The 24,605-nt window shown below is 56.0% G+C and overlaps 8 protein-coding genes across 8 annotated transcripts; 2 read left to right on the forward strand and 6 right to left on the reverse strand.

Moving 5' to 3' along the window:
- Window positions 1–408: 408 nt before the first annotated feature.
- B0I36DRAFT_315847 (uncharacterized protein) lies at window positions 409–3,621 on the reverse strand. Its single transcript, XM_046152924.1, has one exon. It carries the CDS (start codon window positions 3,527–3,529, stop codon window positions 686–688), a length of 2,844 nt encoding a protein of 947 aa, XP_046017359.1. The 5' UTR covers window positions 3,530–3,621; the 3' UTR covers window positions 409–685.
- Window positions 3,622–6,442: 2,821 nt separating this feature from the next.
- On the forward strand, window positions 6,443–7,327 carry B0I36DRAFT_237666 (uncharacterized protein; the record flags this gene model as incomplete). Its single annotated transcript, XM_046149547.1, has 1 exon — window positions 6,443–7,327. One exon carries the CDS (start codon window positions 6,443–6,445, stop codon window positions 7,325–7,327), a length of 885 nt encoding a protein of 294 aa, XP_046017360.1.
- Window positions 7,328–7,735: 408 nt separating this feature from the next.
- Window positions 7,736–9,648, reverse strand: B0I36DRAFT_236929 (cAMP phosphodiesterases class-II-domain-containing protein; the record flags this gene model as incomplete). Its single annotated transcript, XM_046149499.1, has 2 exons — window positions 7,736–9,361; window positions 9,589–9,648. 2 exons carry the CDS (start codon window positions 9,646–9,648, stop codon window positions 7,736–7,738), a joined length of 1,686 nt encoding a protein of 561 aa, XP_046017361.1.
- A 1,851-nt stretch (window positions 9,649–11,499) lies between these two features.
- Window positions 11,500–12,195, reverse strand: B0I36DRAFT_359829 (uncharacterized protein; the record flags this gene model as incomplete). The annotated part of the gene is made up of 1 exon (XM_046158199.1): window positions 11,500–12,195. The coding sequence occupies one exon, from the start codon at window positions 12,193–12,195 to the stop codon at window positions 11,500–11,502; it is 696 nt and encodes a 231-aa protein (XP_046017362.1).
- A 512-nt stretch (window positions 12,196–12,707) lies between these two features.
- B0I36DRAFT_315854 (uncharacterized protein) lies at window positions 12,708–14,096 on the reverse strand. Its single transcript, XM_046152925.1, has 2 exons — window positions 12,962–14,096; window positions 12,708–12,728 (listed from the first exon to the last, which is right to left on the reverse strand). The coding sequence occupies exon 1, from the start codon at window positions 13,641–13,643 to the stop codon at window positions 13,155–13,157; it is 489 nt and encodes a 162-aa protein (XP_046017363.1). The 5' UTR covers window positions 13,644–14,096; the 3' UTR covers window positions 12,708–12,728; window positions 12,962–13,154.
- Window positions 14,097–14,228: 132 nt separating this feature from the next.
- Window positions 14,229–20,533, forward strand: B0I36DRAFT_428704 (acyl-CoA ligase). The gene is made up of 4 exons (XM_046162465.1): window positions 14,229–14,513; window positions 14,694–14,716; window positions 14,811–19,409; window positions 19,469–20,533. The coding sequence occupies exons 1-4, from the start codon at window positions 14,454–14,456 to the stop codon at window positions 20,355–20,357; spliced, it is 5,571 nt and encodes a 1,856-aa protein (XP_046017364.1). The 5' UTR covers window positions 14,229–14,453; the 3' UTR covers window positions 20,358–20,533.
- B0I36DRAFT_284357 (uncharacterized protein) lies at window positions 20,521–22,276 on the reverse strand (the record flags this gene model as incomplete). The annotated part of the gene is made up of 2 exons (XM_046151562.1): window positions 20,521–21,143; window positions 21,209–22,276. 2 exons carry the CDS (start codon window positions 22,274–22,276, stop codon window positions 20,778–20,780), a joined length of 1,434 nt encoding a protein of 477 aa, XP_046017365.1. The 3' UTR covers window positions 20,521–20,777.
- A 599-nt stretch (window positions 22,277–22,875) lies between these two features.
- On the reverse strand, window positions 22,876–24,587 carry B0I36DRAFT_315858 (uncharacterized protein). The gene is made up of 2 exons (XM_046152926.1): window positions 23,566–24,587; window positions 22,876–23,313 (listed from the first exon to the last, which is right to left on the reverse strand). Exons 1-2 carry the CDS (start codon window positions 24,300–24,302, stop codon window positions 23,097–23,099), a joined length of 954 nt encoding a protein of 317 aa, XP_046017366.1. The 5' UTR covers window positions 24,303–24,587; the 3' UTR covers window positions 22,876–23,096.
- Between the last annotated feature and the right edge of the window lie 18 nt (window positions 24,588–24,605).

Raw genomic sequence — 24,605 nt, forward strand, 5'->3', positions numbered from 1 at the left:
TGGCTGAGCTGAAGTCAACTGTTTTTTCCGCAAGCTCGGGTGTGCCATGCCATGCCATGCCACGTCACGTCACAATAAGCCCTGCAATCGTCATCCTTTACCGGTACTCCATGGGTACGACAAGGGGGTTTCCCGTCTCTTGTTAGCCACACTTGTGCAGCGCCACTCTAGTAAGCGGGAGATGTGGAATCCATGAATTGAGCACTAGCACATTGCCTTCGATCTTGCCGAGTCTTGCATACTAGTATAATGCAGAGCTGATGACGATCGATTTGGCGGGTGGACGCTAGTGTAGGGCCAGCAAATGCAGGTAAGGACACATCCGCACGTGCATGCGACGAATCGGACATGAGTCCGGCTAGCCGGCTGGAAACACCCAAGGGACGATGTTTGAGGCAAATGCCGGTTGCCATCTGAAATGTTTTTCTCATTTTGAATTATGAAATTCCTTTGAACTTTCCCCTGGCCACACAACTTCACCTGTTGTTGTTCATATGGAATGTTCGCTGGACACAAGCTACCTTCTGGGATGAGAAGTGGATTTTGAACCGGGCTCATGGAGCATGGAAAATGGCGCTGAGATGCGCAAAAGTTTCACCGCAAAACAGCTTGATGGGTTTATCTCATACGAGATGACATGCGGATGAAGTGGTTTATAGAGTGGTGCTACAAGTAGGGCCTTCTTCTACTGGTCGTCGACATCCTCGAAGAGCTTCTGGATGGCTGGTACGAAAGCCTGCGCCTTTCTAAAGTCCCCGAGCTTTACTTTCATGTAATCGAAAGCCACCAAGATGACCTCATCAAGTCTCGCCTTGTCCTTGCCGACAACGTCTTCCTCGATGTCCTGAATATCCGTGCCAAGATTCGCAATCTTCTGATAGCGCTGCGAGAAATGCGTGAGCAGGATCCTGCGCGCGCCCATCTGTCGACCGACATCTATAGCCTCTGACATGGTTGAGTGCTTCTTGGCTCGCGCATCGCCACTGAGTTCGTCGTCAAATGTGCTCTCGTGGATGAGGAGGGTTGTTCCTTGGCCGATCTGGACAAACTCCTTACTCGGGCGACAGTCTCCGGAGTAGGATATCTTCAGTCCAGACGGCCAGGTAAGCACGACAGCAAGTGCACCATGGCAATGATCCACGTAACAGGCATCGATCTGCTGGATTCCAAACATGGCCTGTTCTGCTTCCGTCATCACCTTGGGCGGCAAGATGCTCTTCCTGGGACCCCCTTCAAAGGTGAAGAGTTGAAGCCTGGAAAACCCGAAGTCCTCCACCTTTTGATACTCGCGTAGCCATTGGATCATTCCTGTATGCGACGCTACGAAGAGCCGTCTGCTTGCATCAGACGCTGTGGCCTCATTCCATGCCTTGAGCACACCTGCCGTGCCGAGGTGATGGTCTGCATGCAGATGGCTGATCCAAACACCCTTGAGCTCTTGAAGCACAGTTGCGAGCTCTGGGCCGAAGACACGCTTCATCTGCCCGAGAGTGTTCTCCCCACAGTCGAGTAGGTAGCTACCGTAGCCTGGCACCCTTATCAGGGTTGCAGAGACATTGCGATACTTGGAAGGCAAGGCAGACCCTGTGCCCAGCGTGATGATCTCGGCGTCCCGATTGGGGATGTCGACCTCGATCCTTTCCACCTTGCTGAGGAACTCAGGCTTTTCGGTTTTAGTGAAAGCCTTCCGTGTGAGACGCGTTATTTCTTTGCGTGTGTCCTTGTCTGTGCCCGCCAGAGCCATCAATTGAATGTCCGGGAAAGGCACGATCTTGTCGTCCTGGACCACGACCTGTGGAGCCAACTGTATGGTATGGCCCGTCCTACCAACTTCGAAGCAGGCTGGACTCGAGGGGACTGGAGTCTCGAGAACTGTGCTGTTGTTGTTGAAGTAGGGTAGGGGAAACCGCTGGGGATCGATCGCGTGAAGCTTATAGGCCTGTGTGGCCACCGACTCCATAGATATCATGTTTGGACATGTATCGGGAGCGCATACAATATGTTTGAGGGAGGACATTTTCTTCATGAAGTCCTGCAAAGAGTCGTCGTGGATTATACCGGGCCCAAGCGACCAGTAGATGGCCTGGACTCCTTTCATGATCTCGGTAGATGACCACTCGCTCCGCTCAACAAGTGGCTTGATATACGAGGTGTCGGGGATGTCGACAAAGGCAAAGCCCTTGCCCTCGACAGGCGCGCCGAGCACCATGCTTGGAGTGACGTCAACTCCGTCCTTGCCTTTAACGGTCTGACCCGCTGTGAGAAGTTTGAAATCGGTCTTCGCAACTCCATACTTGATGGCTTCCACCGGGTTGAATTTTCCACGTGTTTCGTGCCCTTTGATGATGTAGCACAAGGACTGCGTAGAAGGTTCCGTCGGGGGCAAGTTCGTCACCATGGTAGCCGGCCATGGCTGACGAACGAGGACTGGGATATCGGGTATGTCTGGTAATGGCACAGAGCCACCCGGCATAGGACCTGTGTATGGTTTGATGTGACCATCTTTCCCTCTAACGAATAATTTCGCAGGCAATTGTGCCTTGTGAACAGTGGTCTCTACAAGAGCATCCAACCTCCAGTTAGAATTGAACATCTGCTCCACGACGTTCGCGGCAATGCCCTTATCCGAGTCCCTCACGGCGGGAGTCTTGTCAAGATACTCCTCGTGGCTGCGTTTCCTTGTCCTCGCTGTGGACGGGTTGTCCGAGGAGGATTCAATGGGAAGATACCACACATTGATGTTCTCGTCCTTCCAGTCTGGCTCGCCAATAGATCGTTGCTCGGCGCGGTCGCTGGTGATTTCGTGAGGTTTGAGTGGTAGCCCTTTCCTAAAGACAAACCGCCTGGCAGTCGCCAAAAGGTGTGTCAGATTCTTACCCCCGTGCAGATTCAGCGAGGAGACTGCCGAGTGAGCCACTTCGGCTCGGCCCTTCTCCTTGCGTTCCTTGTTGACCTGGTTGGTGGCCTCCCGTGCATTGGAAAGCGTGTCGGCCACCGTCAAAATTGTCCCAATCACACCACCGCAGCTTCTCCAGTCGACGGGACCGCTGATGAAGAGATCTTGTGCCTTGGCCAAGGGAATTTTCCTCTGCGTCATACAGCGTTGGGTGCCTTCCGAGATGTTTCCGATTATGTAGCGCTTATTGTCGAAATGCAGCATCACACACGCGCCAGGGGTATCCGCCGTCGGCGCCGTGGCGAGCTGTGCTTTCACAAGCATCCTTTGGCTGAACCCGGGAGCGGGTATGGGGACAACGGGCCCTTTCGGTTTGTCGACGCGGGGTTCGGAACGACCAAACACGAAGATGTCGGCCCTGCGGTGATACCAGGGGCGATTCGCGTCGATAGCAATTACGTCTTGGTATTTTCCCTCGAAGAAGTCCTTCGGGTTCACGGTGGGCTTGTTTCGGGGTTGCGTGCGTCGGGCAGACAGGGAGGCTCGGTGCGCAAATGCTCGACAGGTGGGGGGCCGCTGAAAAGAGAGAAAAGGCCGACTTGGAACGCAGATTGTGGCCTGTCGAGGCCACATGAGGATGGCTGTACAGGCAAACAAGCACAAGCAGGGTGTGCGCACTCAGAGAAGAGAAAAAGTCACCCAAGCGAAAGTGATGTCGAAGAGCTTGTCATCGGTACCTCGCCTCGTGAACTACGTGAGCTTGGAGTCTCGGCGCGCGCCACGATCAAAAATTCTTATCTTATCGGGTCTCCCCTCTATGTGCCTGATCTGCCAGGCGCACCTTCCCTGCAACCACTCAAATTCAACCAGGCCAAAGATCTTGCCTTGAGATTGAACACTGCGCGTGCACGAATCCTGGGAATTCTCAAAGACCAGGAACCATGTGTCTGATTTGGATAAGGTACACCGACCAATTATGAGTTATTTATTGCTTCCTCGGACATCGATGTCGTCCTGACACAAACGATGAATTTCTCCGTGTAAGGTAAAGGGGCCTCCTCAACGGGGGTCTTTCAACTCGTACCACGCCTTGATCTCACCGTGGTGTCCTTGCTTGCAACAGAATCGTGACTGGATATCATGCTCAGCCTTGTGCTGCAGTTGCTTTCTAAGCTCTTCCGCTCGCTGAGACCCAGCGCATCCTTATCACTCCCGCTAAAATGTTCTGCAGTGGCATTCACTGTCGGCCGTGTTAAGACTCAGTCATCAATTCAAAAAGCAACTTGAATCGCAGGAAACAACGATTAGAGGCATACCTTTTGACACGTCCGCCTGAGGCGTGGCACGGAAAGCAGAGGCTCTCCGGATCAGCTTGAACCCCATTGCTGGTTTTCAAGTGTTGTAAAGGACTGGTTTCCGGTAACCTGTGGAAAGCCGCAAAGCAAGTTTGTAGCAGAACTGAACGCTTTCGCGAAAGTGATTGTAGATAATACTCAACTGCAAGGGCACCAGACAATCCAGAGGACTGTAGCTCCCCCTTATAGACGCCCGACATTCTTCACTGATGATCAGGCTGTAGCCTTGTCCTGTGTAAACATTGACCCGCGTCACGCGCAACTTCGACGTAATAAAGAGTCGATCGCGGTCAGATTATCGGGAAAACAGCAGCAGCCAAACCAATGATCACGACTCTCACTTCCCTTTTCCACACGGCAAAGCGTGCGGGAATCGAGATCGGAGGGTCGACGTCATCCCCAGAACCCAGCACCCCGGAATCCCATGGCCCATCTCCACAAAAGGTGCAGGACCCCTCCCCTCCATCTCACCAATTTATTCCATCATCCTCCGGAAATCTTCCACAGATTGAGCTGCGCATGACTCTCGCAGCGACCAATCAGCTTTGTAAAGAAAGCTGATTCGGTGGTGCAGATGGCAGATGGCACCTGACAGCTAACCATGTATTCTAGGCTGCCCAGGAGAGATGTTACCAGCACACCTTCACCCAGGCTCCGATACATCCTTTTTGTCCGTCCGGACCAGATCTTCCGGCCAACGCCATGAGAATCACAATCATTTATCCTCTGAAATTGATGGCTTAAGGCCACCGATAATTCACCAGACATACCATCATAGCCGTGTCACCAACATATGCCATTTTTGCCTCCATAAGAACAACCCTCCCACCTCTTTTCTCGGTGTCGTAGAATCAGCCTTGCTCATGGAGGTATAAAGGCAAGGGCCTTGATTCGTGCTCGTGCAAAGGCCGCGCCAAGGTCCCTACGAGCCATATCATCACCAGAACCACGTCTCGCTTCCCCCACGCGGCTGCGCCGACGTCATATGTGGTGGGAAGTTCCGAACACTGATATTTCCAAAGAAAAACTGTGGAATTTGAAAGAAGACCCAGCTTCATCAACCAGATGCGTGCGAGCAAGTGCTCAACAATGGGTAATATCTAACCACCCATCCGCCTGGGGCTGGAGAGTGGCAGGTCGGTCAAAGTAGTCCAAAGCCGAGGAGCCAAGAAGCAACCTTGTTCGGCATACATGCACGCCAGGCGCAAATTCAGATCGGCTATGTGCATGTGTTTTTGGCATGATTTCACGAGGCATTCGTGACGTGAAACCGTCCGCCCACGAGAACCGCCGTGTTGTCTTCTACTGGAACCCAGGGCGGACCAATTGAGCACTTGAAGGCAGGTTGATACTCCTGCAACCAACAATGATCGGAAGCAACGATGTCGCTTTTGTGCAAACAGACCTCTTGTGTTGCACCGTGGTCAAGTCAGGTCGACAGATTTGGTCTGGCCCTCAGAGACATGCGTATGGGTGTGTCTCGATGCTTGGCGCTTCGGAACGACGATTTCGGGGAGCGTTCCGAAGGTGACCTCCCTCCGAACCTAGAGCTAGAAAGCCTCCGTGCTCGGACGCCCTCAATTGGATTTCGAAGGGCATCCAGCCAAGCTGGGGAGCCCAATGTAGATGTCGCGAAAATCAAAGTATTTGGCGGATGAGACGGAAGGACGACAATGAGGATTCTGCTTTGGAGAATGCCGTCCCGATTGGCGAAAAGGCAATCGGACTGATCGCGCACACACAGAGCGGAAAGCCCCCGCACTTGCCGCCCCGGTGGGAGTGATGGCATCAGTCGTTGACGACGACAGCCTTCCTCCCCACTGCAAGGGCGACCCCGCGGTTATCTGCCGCTCGGCCTCCGCATCCCCCAAAACACGCTCCCCGCCGCCCGTGTCCCGCGGCCATCCGACTCGATGCCGCCGGCTGGGCCTATTCGGGGGCCACTGTTCCGAACCCTCGACTTTTCCTCGTCCATGGTCATGTCGCAACGAGATTGTGTCTCCTCCCTCTCCTTATGCCGCTTCAAACATCTTCCAAGTGTCTCTGCGTCCTTTCACCTCTGCTGCGCACATCCATTGCCTCGTGTCCAAGAACCTCACAACCGCCAGCTAAACACATCCTGAGATTTGCCCGCTCGTTGTCGTCGTCTTCATCAACATCATCATCGTCGTCACCATCGCAGCCGCCCAAGATGTCCGTGTCCACAGAATCCGAGAAGCTCATCCAGCGCAACCCGCACCCAGACTTCAAAAAGGTCGAGGCCTCGCGGCCAGACTTTGACGCCTCGGCGGCATTCGACTACACAAAGACCCCGCAGCCGGACTGGAAGCACGGCGGCGGCGCCAACGCCCTGCCCACGGGCTCGGGCAACAAGCACATCGCCATTGACCCGTACGAGCCCGGCCGGCCCGCGCCCTTCAACTACAAGCTCCTCATCAGCTCCATCGTGCCGCGGCCCATCGGCTTCGTCTCGTCCCAGTCGGCCGACAAGAGCACCCAGAACCTCGCTCCCTTCAGCTACTTCAACATGATCAACCACGACCCGCCCTTGTTCGTGCTGGGCCTGGCCGCCAGCCTCGAGCGGCCCAAGGACACGCTCAGGAACCTCGTCGAGTCGCGCGAGTGCGTCGTCAACATCATCTCGGAGCACTTTGTCGAGGCCGCCAACGCCACCTCGATCGACGCCCCCTACGGCGTCTCCGAGTGGGAAGTCTCCGGCCTCACGCCCAAGTACGACTGCCACGACGTCGCCGCCGCCCGCGTCGGCGAGGCCGTCTTCAGCGCAGAGTGCAAGGTCGAGAGCATCCGCGAGTTTGAGAGCAAGGCCACTCCCGGCAAGAAGACGGGCTGCCTCGTCGTCCTTGAGGCCACCCGCTTCTGGGTGCGCGAGGACGCCATCAACGAGGACAGGAACCTCGTCAAGCCAGAGATCCTCGCCCCCGTGTCCAGGCTCGGCGGCATCACCTACGGCCGCACCAAGGATGGGTACGAGCTGCCTCGGCCCGTGTTCGAGAAGGACATTGGCGGCATGGAGGGGTACGAGGCGCTCAAGAAGAAGAACGCGGAGAGCAAGTAAAAGGCACGCGGGGGCTTTTTTTTCTGCTTTAGCCTTTAATCCGTCAAATTCTAGTGCTTGACTTGAAGGAATCGGGACCACCACATTTCACGCAAAGACCACGATAGATACGGCTGGACGAATAGAACACATGCAGAGTCAAGAGCTTAAGCACAGAGAGCACTTTCGCTTTGCGCAGAGATACCATGTAACGTGCAGTCACTATGCAGCTTGCCCACATACCAACGCAAATCGGGGATTCATTTCGTACGCGCGAATGTGTCCTTCCTCAGGGGTATATCAAGTCGATGCTGCCACCGTCCGATCATCGATAAATGCCAGCGCCAAAAACAACAGTAACAGATGCCACACATGCTTGGCGGAGCCACTTTCCAAACAAGTCCACTTCCTGCAACGCCATGTAATGCCTCAGATGTAAAAGCTCTGTCCACTGTGCGACACGACAAACTCCGCACCGGTCTGCGCCTCGGCCTCATGCTCCTGTAGCTCACGCAATATTCTGTCACCCGCTGGCTCGTCATCAGTGAGCCGCTCCTTGACATGGATGATGACGACCTTGACGCCCTTGAGCGCATTGAGAGATCGGGGCTCGGGTATCGGCGTGTTGCCACCTCCCACACCAAGCTGGTGCTGTCCTGTTGTTGCTGGACTGGGCCCATTTGTAGAGGCTGACGCAGGATTCTCAAGATCTCGAAGGGACATCTCCGCCGTGGGCGTGGATATATGGGGGGTGTCAAAGCCGTAGTCGCTGCCGGCATTTGACATTGACGAAGGGGTGTCGACTTTGAGTGGGCGCGTGGATTTCGGCGACAATGGCGGATCGTCGCCGCGGGCAAGGATACCGCTTGTTATAATCGGTGTGGGCACCGGCGTTGACACGGTCGACCGCGGCATAAACCTGTTTGCTCTGCGTACAGCGTCCTCGAGTTCGCGCTTGCGCTTCTTCGTGTAAGACTCGAGCTTGCTCTTATACGAAGTCGTGCTGCTCTTGGCTGCAAGCTCGACCTCAGCCGCAAGCACCTTGAGTTCCTGCATGACGTATCTCGGCGTCAAATGGCCAAAGAGCCGGTCGTCGGTCTGGCTGTCGTCGAATGAGCATTCTATGAATATGGCCGCTAGGTCACCCCTCGCTATCCGCGGTGCCGCTTCCTGCCAAACCATGAGGTTCCGTGGTGACAGGGATACCGAGTCCGGCTCGACGTCTCCAAACATGAGGACTTCTCGCCCCGTTGGGGCGTCGCGGATAAAATATGCACTCGAGTCGTAGACGCAAACATGCTCGCGGTCCTGGTGGCCGCCGGGAGAGGAATGTGTCAGTGATGAGCGGAAAAGCGACGCCGGACCGGCGGCAGCGTTCGATCCTGGTATTTGTCGTGAACCCAGTATCATGGATGAGCCGTCCATACTCCCCAGTCGTGATGAAGCGGACGAGCCTCTGTGTGCATGTCTTTCGATGCAGTGACCATGACTGACTGCTAGGACCTTGACCGTCAAACCTTCGCTGATCTCGACGTATCCCTTGCCATCGCCTTCGCCAAGAGCCGGGCTTCCTCCTTCCACTAGGCGCATGTAGGTAACCAGGCCTGCCCCGTTATTCTCGTCTGACAGATTTGGCCATATGACATTGTTGAAGATGTGCGTCTTGAACGCTGATATCGTGGAAGGCAATCCAGCTAGTCTCTTGGCTCGGGTCGGCTGAAACCCTGCCGTGTTGATGACAAAGGCCGAAATGTGATCCAGGTGGGGATGCGTGATGAGCACGGTATCTATGCAGTGGCGTACGATATGCGCGGCATTGGTTACTGCTGACGCCGACCTGACCTCCATCCCCTTGAAAGGCCCGTCCTGAAGAACATGTGGCAATTTGACATCTGTGCCAAGACCATGCGGTTGTGTTTCTTCTAGTATCCGGGTGATGGCAGCCATGTGCACTCCAGCATCAAGGGCACTCATCGAAGCTCGACCCCAGCCTGCTGACACAGATCGTATCAGTGTGGCTGTGACATTGCTTTCTATCGGACCACCGCCCGAACCCTGCATGATGAAAGTTAGCATCGCAAGTGGTGTTCAAGAGGTCTTACAGAAGAGAGACGTCGCGATATTGTATAGCCATCCGCATAACAACAGCAAGGGCGGGCTTCTGAGGCCAGACCAAGGGCATCATGGTTACGTATGGCTCCACATGGCTCGTGAAGTCCCATCCGTACACGCGCGTGATGTGTGCACTCCTTGTTGCACGTTGCAGGGCAGGGCCAACTCACCAAGATGATAACTTGCAGCGCAGGCGCTTGCTCCACACTGTCTGCCTCTACTGCTGCCATGACCACAGATTTGAAGCTGGAAAATCGATGCAATGTTTCCACCAAGTTGCAGAAACCTGGTCTGTCTTGTAGCACGAATCCCGTTGGCAAGGCCCCGCGCAATCTGGGCAAGATGACCAGACCAGCTGCTAAGACGAGATGAGCCGAGGTCCCGGCCTGAAAGCTAGTTGGTGATGCTGTCGCGGCGCAGAGACGCTTCCAATGGCGGTGCTGGCGATGCCGCAAAGATCTGGTGGGCAAGCAGCACGATGTCTCGCTTCGGGCACAGTGGTTGATGTGTTGCAGGGAGATGGCCGAGCTGGAATGTGGTATCGTCTTGGTCGGACACACGTGACAAGTTTGCCAGAGGGGGCCTTGGTTGGATGGCCGCGGAATAAGCGTCACACAAGGAGCTCTGCACGTTGAGCCAGGTGAGGACGATAACCAAGCTCACGTCACTGGTAGCCGCAGCCTTGCGCCACACGCGGTGGTTGTCGAAAGAAGGAAGGTTTTGTGCCGTGGGTAGGCTGAATGACTCGGGCCCAGGGTGTGGCAGTGGTCTCGGAAGAAGCAGCTGACGGACTCGGGCTAGGAGGAGAAGCACCGAAAGTCTGGCAGCAGAGCCTTCATAAGTAAGGTTAATGGGGGATGGGCGCCGTCATGCTGCAGCTTTGCTCTGGGAGTGCTTGCGCCATGCGATCATCTCAAGTGTGCCGTGGAGGACATCCACCTGCACTGCACCCTGGGCTGGGCTGGCTGGGGCTGTCGCAGCTCGAGGCAGAGGCGACCCAGCGCGCCGGAGGCGGGCATGCACGTTGCGCAGATGCCAAGCACGCTTGCGCACCTCCAGGGAAGCCACGCGCTGGGGAGCCCCTGGGCCCGAGCCCCCTTCCTGCCCTCCTCACTGGCCGCCTTGCCCCAGCGCCGCCGCCGCCATCGGCCTCGCCGCTGCCCGTCCGCGTCCAGCAGTTGCTTCTTCGAGATGCAGGACCAGCGACCCCACACGGCTCCTGTCGTCCCTCCCGGAGGCAAAGCACGCTACGTACGCTCTCGAACCGTCCTCACGATGATGGAGACTCCCACAAACGGCACGTCCCATCACTCTGATCCCGCTTCGGGGTCAAACCCCAGTCCACAACTGGTATCCCGACCTTCCGAGGAGGCCCGTGCCAACTGTAGCCCGCTACTGGTTTCTCAATCCGCTGTTGCACCCAAAGCCCACGTGTAGCCTCTCGAACCGACCGGCCGTCCGACAGTTCGCGACACCCCGTCATCCACATGGAAGATACCCGAAGGGCTTGGCGGCAGACCCTGCTTCATCCCTTAGAGGATGCGATCTCATTGTGCCTGGCCTGTAGGGCTATCACGATCTGCTCGTGCTGTCCTGCTCGCGTGAGACATGCTCTGCTTAGCGTTGAGCAATCAGCCCAACTCGGCACTCTCGGGAGCGCCAACGCACACTAGAGCAGCCCCAGGGTTTAAAACGGCACGCCTAAAGCGCCCAGGTGAGCTGGCGGGGGAGACGTGTGGCGTGTCGGTGGCCCGGTAACCAAGTAGACATGATCAGATGGCGTACCTACTGAGACAACTGCCTGAAAAGATACAGCGAGCATCCAGAACACCGTAAATACCTAGGTAGCAACGCGCTTCTCTCACAAAAGCGTAATCCCGCTCATGCCATATGCATAGTCTCATGATTTATATGAACGCGAGTAAGACGGGTTACGGCTTGAGTAGTCAGATTTCTTCCACAGAATCCATCAAAGCGCATAATACAATTCTGTGCCACTGCATAATTAAACAGCACGCATGCCACATGAACCCCCCAACGAAAACAGTATTGCCCCCCAAATTGTTTTCTGCTCTTGACTCTCAGAGGATCCCATCTGTGTCAGATCCGGTTGGCGATTCAGGATTCGGAATCAAGCCATTCATCCGATCCTCAAAGTACTTATCAATCAAGCTCAGCTCCGCCCCTTGTTTGCTGACTTCGGCAGACCTATTGCCCGAATGCGCCGTCTGCATGGAAGGGATCTCGCTCCAGAAGGTTTCACATCTGGAGCCTGCCTGCAATATCTCGTCAAGGGCAGACTCAAGAATCGCCCGGTACTCCTGCCTTTCATCGTCATGAGCCTGGGCCTCATCGACGTCACACATGCCAGTGGCCGAGATGGGTAGAGAGTAAGGACTCTCCCAGGGGCTTTCATCCTGCTCGTCCTGGGACTTGGGATAGTTGCGCCTCACCCACGTCTGGAAATCTTCCCTTGCATCATCATCTCCGGCATCCTCGCCTTCCGGATAAAAAGCGAAGTATAGCTGCTGCTGATCACGAAGACGATAGAGCTTCTCCCGCAAGAGGTGCGGCGAGGCACCATGCAGCTCGTCCTGGTATAGTAGCTGTTGTAGGGATACCCAGTCTTCTGTGCTCAGATAGCGCGCAAAGCAACCTGTACAGCACAGATATCCGTCTTCACAGCATTCCGGCAAGCTCGATGATCCAGAGGATGAGTCGGTCTCGCTCCACTCGTCGGCGAAGGAAGGGTAATCGTCAGGAGGAGGCGTATTCATCTTGCTCAGTTTGCAAGTGGGTTGTGTGCCGAGGTGAGTGGTTGGGCTTGAGCCGGTGTTTGGCGATGGTTCTATCCTTCGTATATTGTCGTGGGCACCAAAGTGGTATGGTAATGCTTCAATTAGGATCGCTAGTGGTCGTCATGGTATCTGAAGATGTGTTTTTGTGGTTTCTTTTCGTCTTCTTCTTCTGATGCTACGATTGCGCTATATACACTAGCTGCGAGATGACTGGTAGTGCCCTGTCGACCATGCGCAAAAACGATCCGAAACGCCGTTCTGGGAAGATTGATGCCAGAAACAGCGTATTTTCTTCCTTGTAGGGCACGGGGTGGATGAAGCCAGGGTTCCTGCATACGCCACATTCCTCCCTCTTGACAAAAGGCTCGAGACACGGCACTGCGATAGAGACGGCATAACTATACGCCACTCGACTTACCTTATGCTGCCGCTATGCTACCCTCGTTGAAGCATAGTTCGGCTTGGTTGGATCTCGGAGGCGAGCGCCAGACTTGCCTCAGTCAAGTTGATACCTGAAGCAATTGGTTAGCTTCATGCCTGGCCATCGGAGCATTGGAAATGCCAATATGCCAGAGGAAAGGACGGGAAGGGTGAGATAAAACCAAGCGACAATTCAGTTAAATGTTTGCAATTTCTCAGCAATGAAATGTTCAGAACAGGTCTGTGAGTTTGCGAATTGTTTCATCATAATGAACGCTCGGTTTTTCCCGGATGGGAGGGGTGAAGGCATGAACCAAGTACTAACCAAAGTTTGACTTACCAGTAGTCCTGCTGCCCTGCTGCCACGAGGTATGTAGCAAGCAGTTCCATCACAAGCATTGTGACTGCACCGCTACTGCCTCGCGGCGCTGGCGTTGGGAGACTGCGCGACTGCAGACCTCGGCAAGTGAAAGCTTGCTCCGTTTGCGCCGAAAGATGTCCCCAAGTCCTCAGCACCTTCATCGTTTAATCCGGGCATGATCAAACAGCCGACCGAGATGGTGCTCGGTCTGGAAGCAGAAAGTCCATGGTAAGGGACGATGCCAGATGTTGTGCTGTGAACGTGAAATAAAACAGGAGAAGAACGAAAGAAGCGAAGAGGAGTGGGAGAAATACGCGCCAAAGAAATTATCGTTGGCTTTGTTATCGTGAGATGCGATAAAGGCGCGGTATGTGGGTCCAGGTCCCAGGTAAGGTTCGGCAGCACTGGCTGCCCGTTTCTCGGAGTAAGGCCGTTGCTGTCTTGAGACAGTCAGTGCCGGAACTCTCCACAATCGCATCTGTGCATGCCTGAGCCCACAGAGAGCACAAGTCCGTGCGTCTTCGAGGCTTGGTTCGTTGTGTTTGTGTGAGAGGAGCTGGCCATGGCGAGCAGACTCTGGTAGATTTGTCATCGAAACATGGGGTGCTTCTAGTGACTTTAGGGGTCCTTTCAAGATCGAGTGCATGGACAAGCTCGTGTTCCGCCGCGTGGGGATCCAGAGGATTTCCTTCTTGGGCAGCCCTGGTGCCCAGAATGAGAAAAGCTGTCAAGATCGTACCGTGGTTTTCGGCCGTAATCACCATAAGCGGTCAGCGGGGTTAGCATTGGGGCTTTGTAGCACACATGGGAGACCAGGTGGCTGCAACCTTGGAACTGCTTGGCCGTGCCGCCACGAGTGATCAGCGATCGGCGGAAGCCCTGCGATCCCGGTTTATGCACATCACATCCTGCTGGACGAGCGAGGAGACGTTGCTTCCCATACTTGGGAACCCTGTCTGGGAATCCTGTCTGGGATGCGAATGTGGATTTTGGCGTGGGTGATGTGGTCGAGATGAACCTGGCGAGCCTGGCAATACGAAGCATGCTGCATGCAAGGGCCGGCTGGTGCGGGGGGACCGTTGGCGGTTGCACGAGAGTGAAGGCGCGCCGTCCGTCCAGGGGACAGACAGGTTGTGGGCGGGCGGCGGCGGCCCTCTTAATAAAGAATCAGGGCCGAGGGTTATTGCCCGCCTACGTCACGCGCTTCTGCGCAGGAACCTCGCTCAACTCCCGCCCGCCCAATCCAACCAGCACGCCCAGCTCAGCCAGTTCACCCTCCATCCCATTGCCTCTGCTTGGCCCAACTCGACCTAGCTGCCGCCTGCCCGCACCCCTTTCCTGCGCGCGCGCGAGCTTGTCTGGCCAGCGACTGACCAACCTCCATGCGTCTCTTTCGCGAGCGCGGACTTGTTCTTGTCCACCACGCCACGCCGCCGCCGCCGCCCACGAGAACACCATGGCGAATCTGAGCGGAGACCTCCAGCAGAAGCTCGACGAGCTCGAGAGAGAGCTCGAGGTACGTCTGAATGCTCCCGAACTCTCGTTGGGACTAGTTCTTGGCTCGCCAATCGCTCGACAGCATGGCGGGGTAGTCCAGAGTCAATACAACGAGCCTTACAGTTTGGGTCAGCAAGTCAATGCTGCTCGAGCAAATTTGTTGCGAAGGAGCTACTGCTGACCATGTCTGGAATCTCAGGAAGGTGATATCACCGAGAAGGGGTACGTCTTGAACCGGAACCGGACGCGCTCGTGCCACTGGGAGCTTTCCGCCCACCGCCCACCACGCCAGCTGACCCCTTACTTCTTGTGATAGGTACCAGAAGCGCAGAACCCAGCTGATCTCACAATATGGCGCTCCTCTCGATGCCACCGGCGGGCTGAGGAGTTTCGCTGCCCAATCTCCAGATTTGGGAGAGCCCAGTCGTGGTCTCACGACCACCAACCCTGACCTGAGCGACTCGCCATACGGCGACTGGCGGCCACAATCCCCCTCAAGGGCGTCCCCGCCACCGAATCACGACCACCCGGCAGGACTTTTGCGACCTGGCGGCCCGCTTGCTGAGCAGAGACCTGCGAACATCCACCGCGACTCTCTGTTTCTCACCCCAGGTTCAAATTTCGGCGAATCCCTCGATCCACCCACGAGATCAGGCACTATGGTATCTGGCGACTATGCTTTCAAACCAGATTACCACGGCGGCTATGGGCAACAACCCCAAGGGGGCTACGACGGGCGAACCGATACCATGATGGACAGGACGGGGACCATGATGGATTCTCAAGGATACTTCTCCGATTTTGCTGGCCAGCAATCATATGATACCCCCCAGCCACAATTCGATATGCCTCCATCGGCATACAACATGAACCAAACAGGAGAGGATTACGGGGCCCGCGGGCACAGATACTCGTCTAGCGATGCCTTCTCGCCAACAGTTGCTATGGCCCCGCCAATGCTTACAGCCAGCGACTTGCCTTCGTCCGAAGCCCTCGAATACCTCATGCCTCTCGAGCCGCGGGAGGTTCCCTTCGCGATCCACGACCCCCATGACGAAAACACAGCAATGTCGAGCTTTGACAACATTGCCGCTGTACTGCGACACCGCGGCCGTATGACAGCCAAGCTCCCCGCATACTGGGTACTCGACAGTCGAGGCAAGGAAATTGCTTCAATCACCTGGGATAAGCTCGCATCCAGGGCGGAAAAAGTGGCGCAAGTCATACGAGACAAGAGCTCTCTCTATCGTGGCGATAGAGTGGCATTGATATATCGAGATACCGAGGTGATCGACTTCGCAATCGCTTTGCTCGGCTGTTTCATTGCCGGAGTGGTCGCCGTCCCGATTAACGACCTCCAAGACTACCACCGACTGAATCTGATTCTGACGTCGACACAAGCGCACTTGGCACTCACTACCGACAACAACTTGAAAGCATTTCAGCGAGATATTACTAATCAGAAGTTGAACTGGCCTAAAGGCGTCGAGTGGTGGAAGACAAATGAGTTCGGCAGCTTCCATCCGAAGAGGAAGGAGGACACGCCACCTCTCGCGGTTCCAGACCTCGCCTACATTGAGTTTTCCAGAGCCCCGACTGGCGATCTTCGCGGCGTCGTGCTCAGCCATCGGACAATTATGCACCAGATGGCCTGCCTTAGCGCTATCGTTCAGGCTGTTCCTAGGCATGGTCCCGGAGATACCTTCAACAAAGCACTTCGCGACAAGAACGGGCGGTTGATCGGTGGTGGTGCGAGCAGCGAGATCCTGCTGTCCTACCTCGACCCACGGCAAGGTATTGGCATGATTCTCGGCGTCCTGTTGAACGTGTACAGCGGCCATACTACAGTCTGGGTCGAAAACAACGCGATCAGCACGCCTGGTCTGTACGCACACCTGATTACAAAGTACAAAGCTACCCTGATGGTCGCGGACTATCCCGGGCTCCGAACAGCAGCATTCAACTACCAGCAAGACCCAATGACCACACGAAACTTCAAAAAGGGCATGGAGCCGAACTTCCAGACCGTCAAGCTGTGTCTTATAGACACACTGATTGTGGACAGCGAGTTCCACGAGGTCTTGGCTGACCGTTGGCTAAGACCACTGCGCAACCCCAGAGCACGGGAAGTTGTTGCGCCCATGCTCTGTCTACCCGAGCACGGAGGCATGGTCATCAGCGTGCGTGATTGGCTTGGCGGGGAGGAAAGAATGGGTTGTCCTTTAACCCTGGAGGTCGAGGAAGACGATGCCGAGGAGGATGAGACAGAGGAGAAAGCAGCCACGTCGGCATCAAACGGCTTCGGCAGTCTGCTTGGCGGCGGAACAACAGCCACCAAACAAAAGGACGTCAAGAATGACATTCTCGAAGTCCTTCTCGATCGCGAAGCGCTCAAGACCAACGAGGTCTTAGTGGTTGCTGTGGGCGATGAGGTCGGCAAAAAGGCCAGCTTGGAATCCGGCACTGTCCGAGTGGGCGCTTTCGGCTATCCCATCCCTGATGCCACCCTCACCGTCGTAGATCCCGAGACTGGCCTTCTCGCATCGCCCCATACTATTGGAGAGATCTGGGTAGACTCGCCTTCCCTGTCGGGCGGGTTTTGGGCGCTGCGGAAACACACTGAGCAGATTTTCCACGCCAGGCCCTACAAATTCGAGCCCGGAAATCCTACCCCTATGCCGATCGAGCCAGAGTTCCTGCGCACAGGTCTTCTGGGCACGGTCATTGAGGGCAAAGTATTCGTTCTTGGTCTGTACGAGGACCGTATAAGACAAAAGGTCGAATGGGTTGAGCACGGCCACGAGATTGCCGAACATCGATACTTCTTCGTCCAGCACATTGTGGTCAGCATTCTCAAGAACCTGAGCAAGCAAGTTTACGACTGTTCGGCATTTGATGTCTTTGTAAACGATGAACATCTGCCCGTCGTTGTGCTTGAGTCAACAGCTGCATCGACAGCCCCCGCAACAAACGGAGGCCCGCCTCGGCAACTTGATACCGCTCTTCTCGACTCCATTTCTGACAAGGTCATGGAGGTGCTGATTCAAGAGCACCACCTGCGCGTGTACTGTGTCATGATCACCGCACCAGGGACCTTGCCGCGTGTGAACAAGAATGGCAGAAAAGACATTGGCAACATGATATGCCGGAGGGAGTATGACGCGGGCAATCTGCCTTGCGTGCATGTCAAGTTTGGGGTCGAGCACGCTGTGCTCAACTTGCCTATTGGTATTGACCCAATGGGTGGCATCTGGTCACACATCGCCTCGCACTCCAGAGTAGACATTCTGGGGCCTACTGACAAGCAATATTCGGGCATTGATCGTCGCGAGGTCGTTATTGATGATCGCACGTCTACACCGCTGAACAACTTCTCAAGCATCACCGACCTTATCCAGTGGCGAGTTGCGCGGCAGCCCGACGAGCTGGCATACTGCACGATCGATGGCCGTGGCAAAGAAGGCAAGGGCATCACATGGAAGAAGTTCGACACCAAGGTTGCTGCGGTAGCACTGTATCTCCGTAACAAGGTCAAGATACGGCCCCGCGACCATGTCCTTCTCATGTATACGCATTCTGAAGATTTCGTATATGCGGTACATGCCTGCATCAACCTCGGGGCGATTGTCATTCCGATTGCACCCATGGACGAGCGACGTCTGAGTGAAGACACTCCGGCATTCCTACATCTCGTTGCTGACTATGGCGTCAAGGCCGTTTTGGTCAATCACGAAGTTGATCATCTGCTCAAGGTGAAGACTGTGCAGCAACACATCAAGCAGTCAGCCGCTGTCCTCAAGATCAATGTGCCAAACGTGTACAATACGTCCAAGCCGCCAAAGCAGAACAACGGCTTGAGAGACCTAGGCATCACAGTTGATCCCGCGTGGGTGCAGAAAGGCTACCCAGTCATCATCTGGGCATACTGGACGCCAGACCAGCGCAGGATATCGGTCCAGCTGGGCCACGACACGATCCTCGGCATGTGCAAAGTGCAGAAGGAGACCTGCCAGATGACGAGTTCACGGCCTGTTCTCGGCTGCGTGCGGAGCACGACAGGCCTGGGATTCATCCATTCCTGTCTGATGGGCATCTACATTGGCACACCGACTTACTTGTTGTCTCCCGTGGAATTTGCTCAGACGCCAATGTCTCTGTTCCTAACCCTCAGCCGCTACAAGGTCAAGGATACGTATGCCACGTCTCAGATGCTGGACCATGCTATGAATACTATGCCGGGCAAGGGCTTCAACTTGCACGAGCTGAAGAATCTGATGATCTCGTCTGAAGCACGGCCGCGCGTGGACGTCTTCCAAAAGGTGCGCTTGCACTTCGCCGCGACAGGCTTGGACCGTACAGCCATCAACACGGTCTACTCGCATGTCCTGAACCCAATGATTGCGTCCCGGTCATACATGTGTATCGAGCCGATAGAACTGTGGCTGGATCAAAGGGCTTTGCGCCGTGGCTTGATCATCCCGGTTGACGCCGAATCGGACCCGAGGGCTCTGCTTGTCCAGGACTCCGGCATGGTGCCTGTCTCGACACAGATTGCAATTGTCAACCCGGAGAGCCGCCTCTTGTGCCACGACGGGGAGTACGGAGAGATTTGGGTCGACTCAGAAGCTTGTGCAAAGGCGTTTTACGGCTCTCGAGACCCCTTTGATGCGGAACGCTTCGATGGGCACACCATTGACGGAGATCCGAATATCAGCTACGTCCGCACCGGCGACCTCGGCTTTTTGCATAACGTGAGTCGGCCGATCGGCCCGGGAGGCACGCAGGTTGATATGCAGGTCCTCTTCGTGCTTGGTAGCATCGGCGAGACATTCGAGATCAACGGACTTAGCCACTTCCCCATGGATATCGAGGCATCCGTGGAACGGTGCCACCGTAATATCGTTCCTAACGGCTGGTAAGCACTATTCAAGAAGTGGACGAAGAAGGCATCAATTCACTAACTCATGACAATAGCGCCGTCTTCCAAGCTGGCGGGCTTGTGGTCGTCCTCGTCGAAGTCTCTCGCAAATCTTATCTAGCATCATTGGTACCCGTCATTGTCAACGCCATCCTCAACGAGCACCAGATTGTCGTCGACATTGTTGCCTTTGTAAGCAAGGGCGACTTCCCCCGCAGTCGGCTCGGAGAGAAGCAACGCGGACGTGTACTAGCTGGGTGGGTATCGCGAAAGATGCGCACCCTGGCGCAGTTTGCTATCCGCGACATGGACCAGGACTCGCGGTATGCCGCTCTCGAGGCTCACCGGGCTAGTGTCGGCAGCATCCGCAGCAGCATCCCCGGCGCAAGCTCCCTGCGCAACATGGAGCACGCGCCGCAGATCTTGGAGCATGAGGAAATGGCGCACCGTATGGACAGGATGTCCATGCTCCCGCCACCCGGCGAGCCCATCGAGATGCCCGCCGACTCGTCGCACCGGTCCTCGCCGTCAGGGGGAGGAGGTCCGCCTCCCGCTTTGGGCATCGATACTTCCATCGGCGGTCCGTCTAGCGGTACGCTGACCAACCAGGGAGACCAATCTGCCACGGCCGGACACGGTTATGAGCTGCCCAGCTTCAGCGAGTTTGGCGACACGCCGCTCACCGCGACCCAGGGGACTCCGCAGATCCGCCTGCCAGGCGTCGACGGGCGCGAGTCGCTCGACGAGGATGCAATGTGGGGCACCAGCCATAACCAGCATCAGTATGGTGATGATGGGGCTGGTGGCTATGGCCGTACACTCGGGGTTGTCAATGCAAGCGACAATGGTCTTCCAGGTGGACAAGATGACGAGGAAGATTGGACGAGAGACGCGATTATGCACATGAACCTGGCCTCTGGCGGTGGCGGTGGTGTTGCGAGATAGTCTTGGAGTCGAAGTTTAGGGTTGGAGAAATCAAACTAGGCGGCAAGGGGGTGAGTGACGGGGAGAAGCAAAGAGACCGACAAGCCAAGCTTTAGTAACATATGGGTACATATATATATATATATACCAAAGAGTCACGATTTGAATTTTTAGAGAAGCTTTGATATTTTCTTTCAGGTTTCTTGTGCGCTAGCACATTCATAATGTCCTCGTATATACAAGGTTGGCTTGGTAAGGTCTATATGCCGTAAAAAATGTCGTTCCCGAGCACAATATTTCCCCGCTTATACACTATAATGCTCTTTGTTTCTCTCGTGTGTGTACCTGGGCTCATGCCCCGATGACGTTGAGTTATACATGGGAACTCATCCTCTGCCGGGGGAAAAAGAATGCGCCGAATTAAGACGCTGCCAGGCGTGTCTAGTTCGCCTCTTCGTTGTGGCCTTTAGGCCCCGCGGTCGAGTAATCTGTGCTGACGAAGGCGCGGTCGACCTCGTTCAGCCCCTCGGCGCAGTACTGCAACGTCTCGGCAATGTCGTGGGCATCGCGCAGCTTCGTGTTCGGATCGAGCAGGATGTCGAACTCGACCCAGACGCCGTCTCCGGCGTGATATGCGGTGATGCTCTTGACGCCGTCGACGATGGGGCTGAAGCGGTATGCGAGGTACATGAGCTTCTGCTGGATCTTCTCGTCGGCGGCCTCGCCGGAGAGGCGGGTCACGTTCTCGAAGCATGTGTGGCCCCAGTCGTAGATGATGAATAGAGAGAGAAGGCCGGCGCCCACGGGCTGTTCTGCGTGTTAGTGCATGATATACGAGCCTACAGGAAGTGGGCAAACCAGGATGCGCTTACATCCAGCCACCAGATGTTGGCCTTGGCACCAATGAAAGGGAACAGCAAGGAGAGAGTGTTGAAGATGACGTCTGTCTTGCAGTCCTGCGCAAGTGCCTGCACCTGCGTGGTCTTGATTGGCACACACCCGATACCGATGATGCCCTTGATGATAATGGTTGCCAGGAGCGCGGCGATGGCTGTGGTCCCGAGCATCTCAGCCTTGCCCTCTAGTGGCATGATCTTCTCTACCGATTCCTTCAGGATCTGCAGGAAGGAGATGACCATGATGATGGAGAAGACGAGAATGCCGATCGGCTCAAGACGTTTGCGGCCCACGGGGAATTTCCGCTTGAGGGCACTTATACGCCACTGCACCAACTTGTTGGTCGACCACACAATGACTGTACAGAGTAGATCAAGGGCAGAGTCGACAAGCGACGCAATCAGTGATAATGAGCCCGTCGATAAAGCAGCCACAATCTTGCCGATGAGCAGGGCAATGTTGACAAGCACGTTGATGTTGATGGCCCACTTTGCCTTCTTCTCCGCGCGTGCGCGCTTCTGCTTCTCCTCGTCAGGGAGGAGCTCGGCGATGTTTCCTTGGACGGCTTGTATACCGCCGGTGCGCTCTAGGTCGCCGTCGTGATCCGGGTCCGGATCCATGGACTCGAAGACATCGTCACCAATGGCCATGACGACGGCGTCGACCTCGAGCCAGTCATTGAGGCGGGAGTTTTGGCGCTCGTAGAACTTGCGGACCTGTTTGTTCTTGATCTGCTTGAGCTCGTCGTCGGACTTGCGGAACTCCTCGAGGCCGTCATGGTCAATGTTGTGAAGGAGGGCCTTCTTCAGCTCCTCGCGGCGCTGGTCCTCGAGGGCAGTGCGGGCGGCATCCTGGAAGCGAAGGACGTTTGGGCGAGGGCGAGAGGAGCCGTTATGATGAGCAGAGTAGTCTCTGCGACCTCGCTCGAGGTCGTCTAGGGGGCGGCGGCGATTTGTCGAGTTGCCATTGGCAAGAGGCTGGTGGCCGCTGGCCTGGGAGTTGCGGGAGTCTGTGCGAGCAAAGGCGTTGCGTTTGCCGACCATGGCTGTTGAGAGGGATGGTTTCTTTGACTACCTACCTTAAGGTATGCTCGCCAGCCCCCGCGGCCGAAATATTGTAGCCCTATGGTATTCTTGAACAGCAGCACCGACCCTTGGGAAGAAGCCGCAGCGTTGCAGTGTCAATCCGCGGAAGGTGCCGTTCAAGATTCTGGGGAAGGCGCGTGTTAGAGGTGCAATGACGTCGTGCCAAGGCGGGTGCCTGCCTCCGGGAGCAGGGATCACAGGTGGAGTGTGAGCTTGGTGGCGTGCTTCTTTTGGAGCCAATCTGAGCTGGATCTAAGCAAGCCAAGACAAAAGAATGGTGTGCAGGAAGAGACGAGCTGGACAGGCAGTACCAAGAAGAAAAAGAGAGGGAAGTCAAGCAGTCATTAGCAGAGACGATGATCTAGTGCAACGACTCAGGGCTGTCGACTGGCACCGTGACCCGGCTGGAAAAGCAGGGCAGCAAGCACTGGCGCCGGACATTTTCAAGGTTGGAAATGGGGAAAGCATGTCACTGTGGAGTCGACGCCCGGCACACGGCACCATCACAGAGACAGAGACAGGCGAGCAGCCGTCATCACCTCGCTCCAGAGCAGCTCGCACCAAAGCTTGTCATCAGCGTCATCAAGTAAAGGACCGCAAGCACAGCAGCATGCTGAACCCCTTGTGGACCACCCACACCTCCTGCAATAACCACGCGGGGACAAGTGAACGTATACTGGGCATCAAGGGCTTAATCATCAGACAACCAACACAAAGCAAATAACACCAGGCCTGTCCCAAATCCGCCAGCCTTTCCAGCCTTGTAACACCCACCAGACTACCTCCCTTGCATCTGCCCCATCGGGATATATCCACTACCTCCTCTTCTCATCTCCCACGGCGCGACCAGCACCTCCGTGTCCCCCCGGTACCGCTTCCTCGCCAGCGCCCTCCCGCACCGCGAACACTCGTGGTCCGTGTCGGCCAGGCAGTGCGTCAGGCACGGCACGACCGCCAGGCAGAAGCACATTGCGCCAAGCCCAAGACCAGCGAGGCTGAATGACCCCATCAATCATTTATGTGTGAGCAGGTAGGATGTCCTTTACTTGTTCGTTTTGCGGTGCGCGGCTTGATTGTCAAAAAAAAAGTGGATGAACAAGTCGAGACAAGGGAAACAGGAAATCAAAGAGCCGCAAAAGTGTGTGTGTGTGTGTGATCGAGAAAAGGGTGTGGAAAATGATGATGGGATAAAACACCCGGGCGTGCTGTTGCTGAGAGGAAGGATAATAATTGCTTGAAGTACTTACCACGTGTACTTGGAGTTGTGCTTGCTCACCCGGCTCATCCCCCTGGCGCCGCAGTGCGGACAGTCCACCACCGCTTCCGCCTCGGCGAGCAAGTGCAGGGGTGTCGTGGGAGGTTGCTTCCACGGCTGTCCGTCCAGGCTCTGTGCCCCTGGCCCTGCTACGGTGCCCGCCGGTCTCACCGCTCGTCCTGCTCCAGCGCGCAGAGGAGAGGCGTTTGCGCCCCCCGTGGCGGCGACATATGACGGCGGCGGCGCCTCCTCGTCCCCGCTACTGCTGCTGCCCTGCGTGGTGTCCGTGGACGAGCGAGATGACGACTTGGTGGAAGACGGAGGAGGAGGGGGATGAGGGCCGCCGCTATGGTGAAGAGCCTCGTTGACGCGCGGCTGGTGTGCGCGTACTGGGGGCGCGGGCAACATCGTGGGGCCTGCTGTGGTGCTTGTCGTCGTCGTCGTGTTGACGATGGTGCCGGACGGGAAGAGCGAGAGTGCCTCCTGGGGCTTACTGAGCTGCTTCTCCGTTGCGCTTCGTGCCGCCGCCGAGGAAGGAGAACGAGAAGGCGGCCGGGAGGTTGAAGGAGAAGAGCCCGGTCGAGCGGAGGGCGCCGAAGAGGGTGAGGCTGATGGCGAGGAGGAGCATGGTGCCGACGTTGACGACGAGAAGGGGTTGTTGGGCGCGAGGTCGGGAATGGGCGGTTTGTGGTCGCGGGGATAGTAGTCGCTTGTGACCGCCGGGGACATGTTCTTTCGTCTTGCCGAATTATACGGGTGCCCAGCTCTGGTGGGATGGCGACGATTGATGCAGGTTTTACAACGGTCCAAGACCTCTAGGCTCGACTGTGTCTGCTTCGGGGTGTGCAAGCAGTTGTTATTCAAGGCGCGTGCCGCCCCCGGGAAACCTGGAGGACCTTTGATTTGTGTTTATATCTCACTCCTCCGCATGATCCCATGGATCACCCATGAGTAGCCAGGACTTGCGTATCGGTTCGCATTGGCATTGCTGGATCGGCTCTTCATGCGTATTACTACGAACGGCCCCTATGA

Source organism: Microdochium trichocladiopsis (assembly GCF_020744255.1).
Source record: "Microdochium trichocladiopsis strain MPI-CAGE-CH-0230 chromosome Unknown B0I36scaffold_2, whole genome shotgun sequence".
NCBI lineage: Eukaryota > Fungi > Ascomycota > Sordariomycetes > Xylariales > Microdochiaceae > Microdochium > Microdochium trichocladiopsis.

Bases quoted from the DNA above. Each gene is read 5' to 3' on its own strand.
- B0I36DRAFT_428704 (XM_046162465.1), top strand. From the start codon at position 14,454: ATGGCGAATCTGAGCGGAGACCTCCAGCAGAAGCTCGACGAGCTCGAG. The intron at 14,717-14,810 runs GTACGTCTTGAA...TTCTTGTGATAG, and splicing joins GGTGATATCACCGAGAAGGG to GTACCAGAAGCGCAGAACCC. The intron at 19,410-19,468 runs GTAAGCACTATT...TCATGACAATAG, and splicing joins AATATCGTTCCTAACGGCTG to CGCCGTCTTCCAAGCTGGCG.
- B0I36DRAFT_315858 (XM_046152926.1), bottom strand. From the start codon at position 24,302: ATGTCCCCGGCGGTCACAAGCGACTACTATCCCCGCGACCACAAACCG. The intron at 23,314-23,565 runs GTAAGTACTTCA...GGGGTCATTCAG, and splicing joins CACAACTCCAAGTACACGTG to CCTCGCTGGTCTTGGGCTTG.
- B0I36DRAFT_315854 (XM_046152925.1), bottom strand. From the start codon at position 13,643: ATGCACTCGATCTTGAAAGGACCCCTAAAGTCACTAGAAGCACCCCAT.
- B0I36DRAFT_315847 (XM_046152924.1), bottom strand. From the start codon at position 3,529: ATGTGGCCTCGACAGGCCACAATCTGCGTTCCAAGTCGGCCTTTTCTC.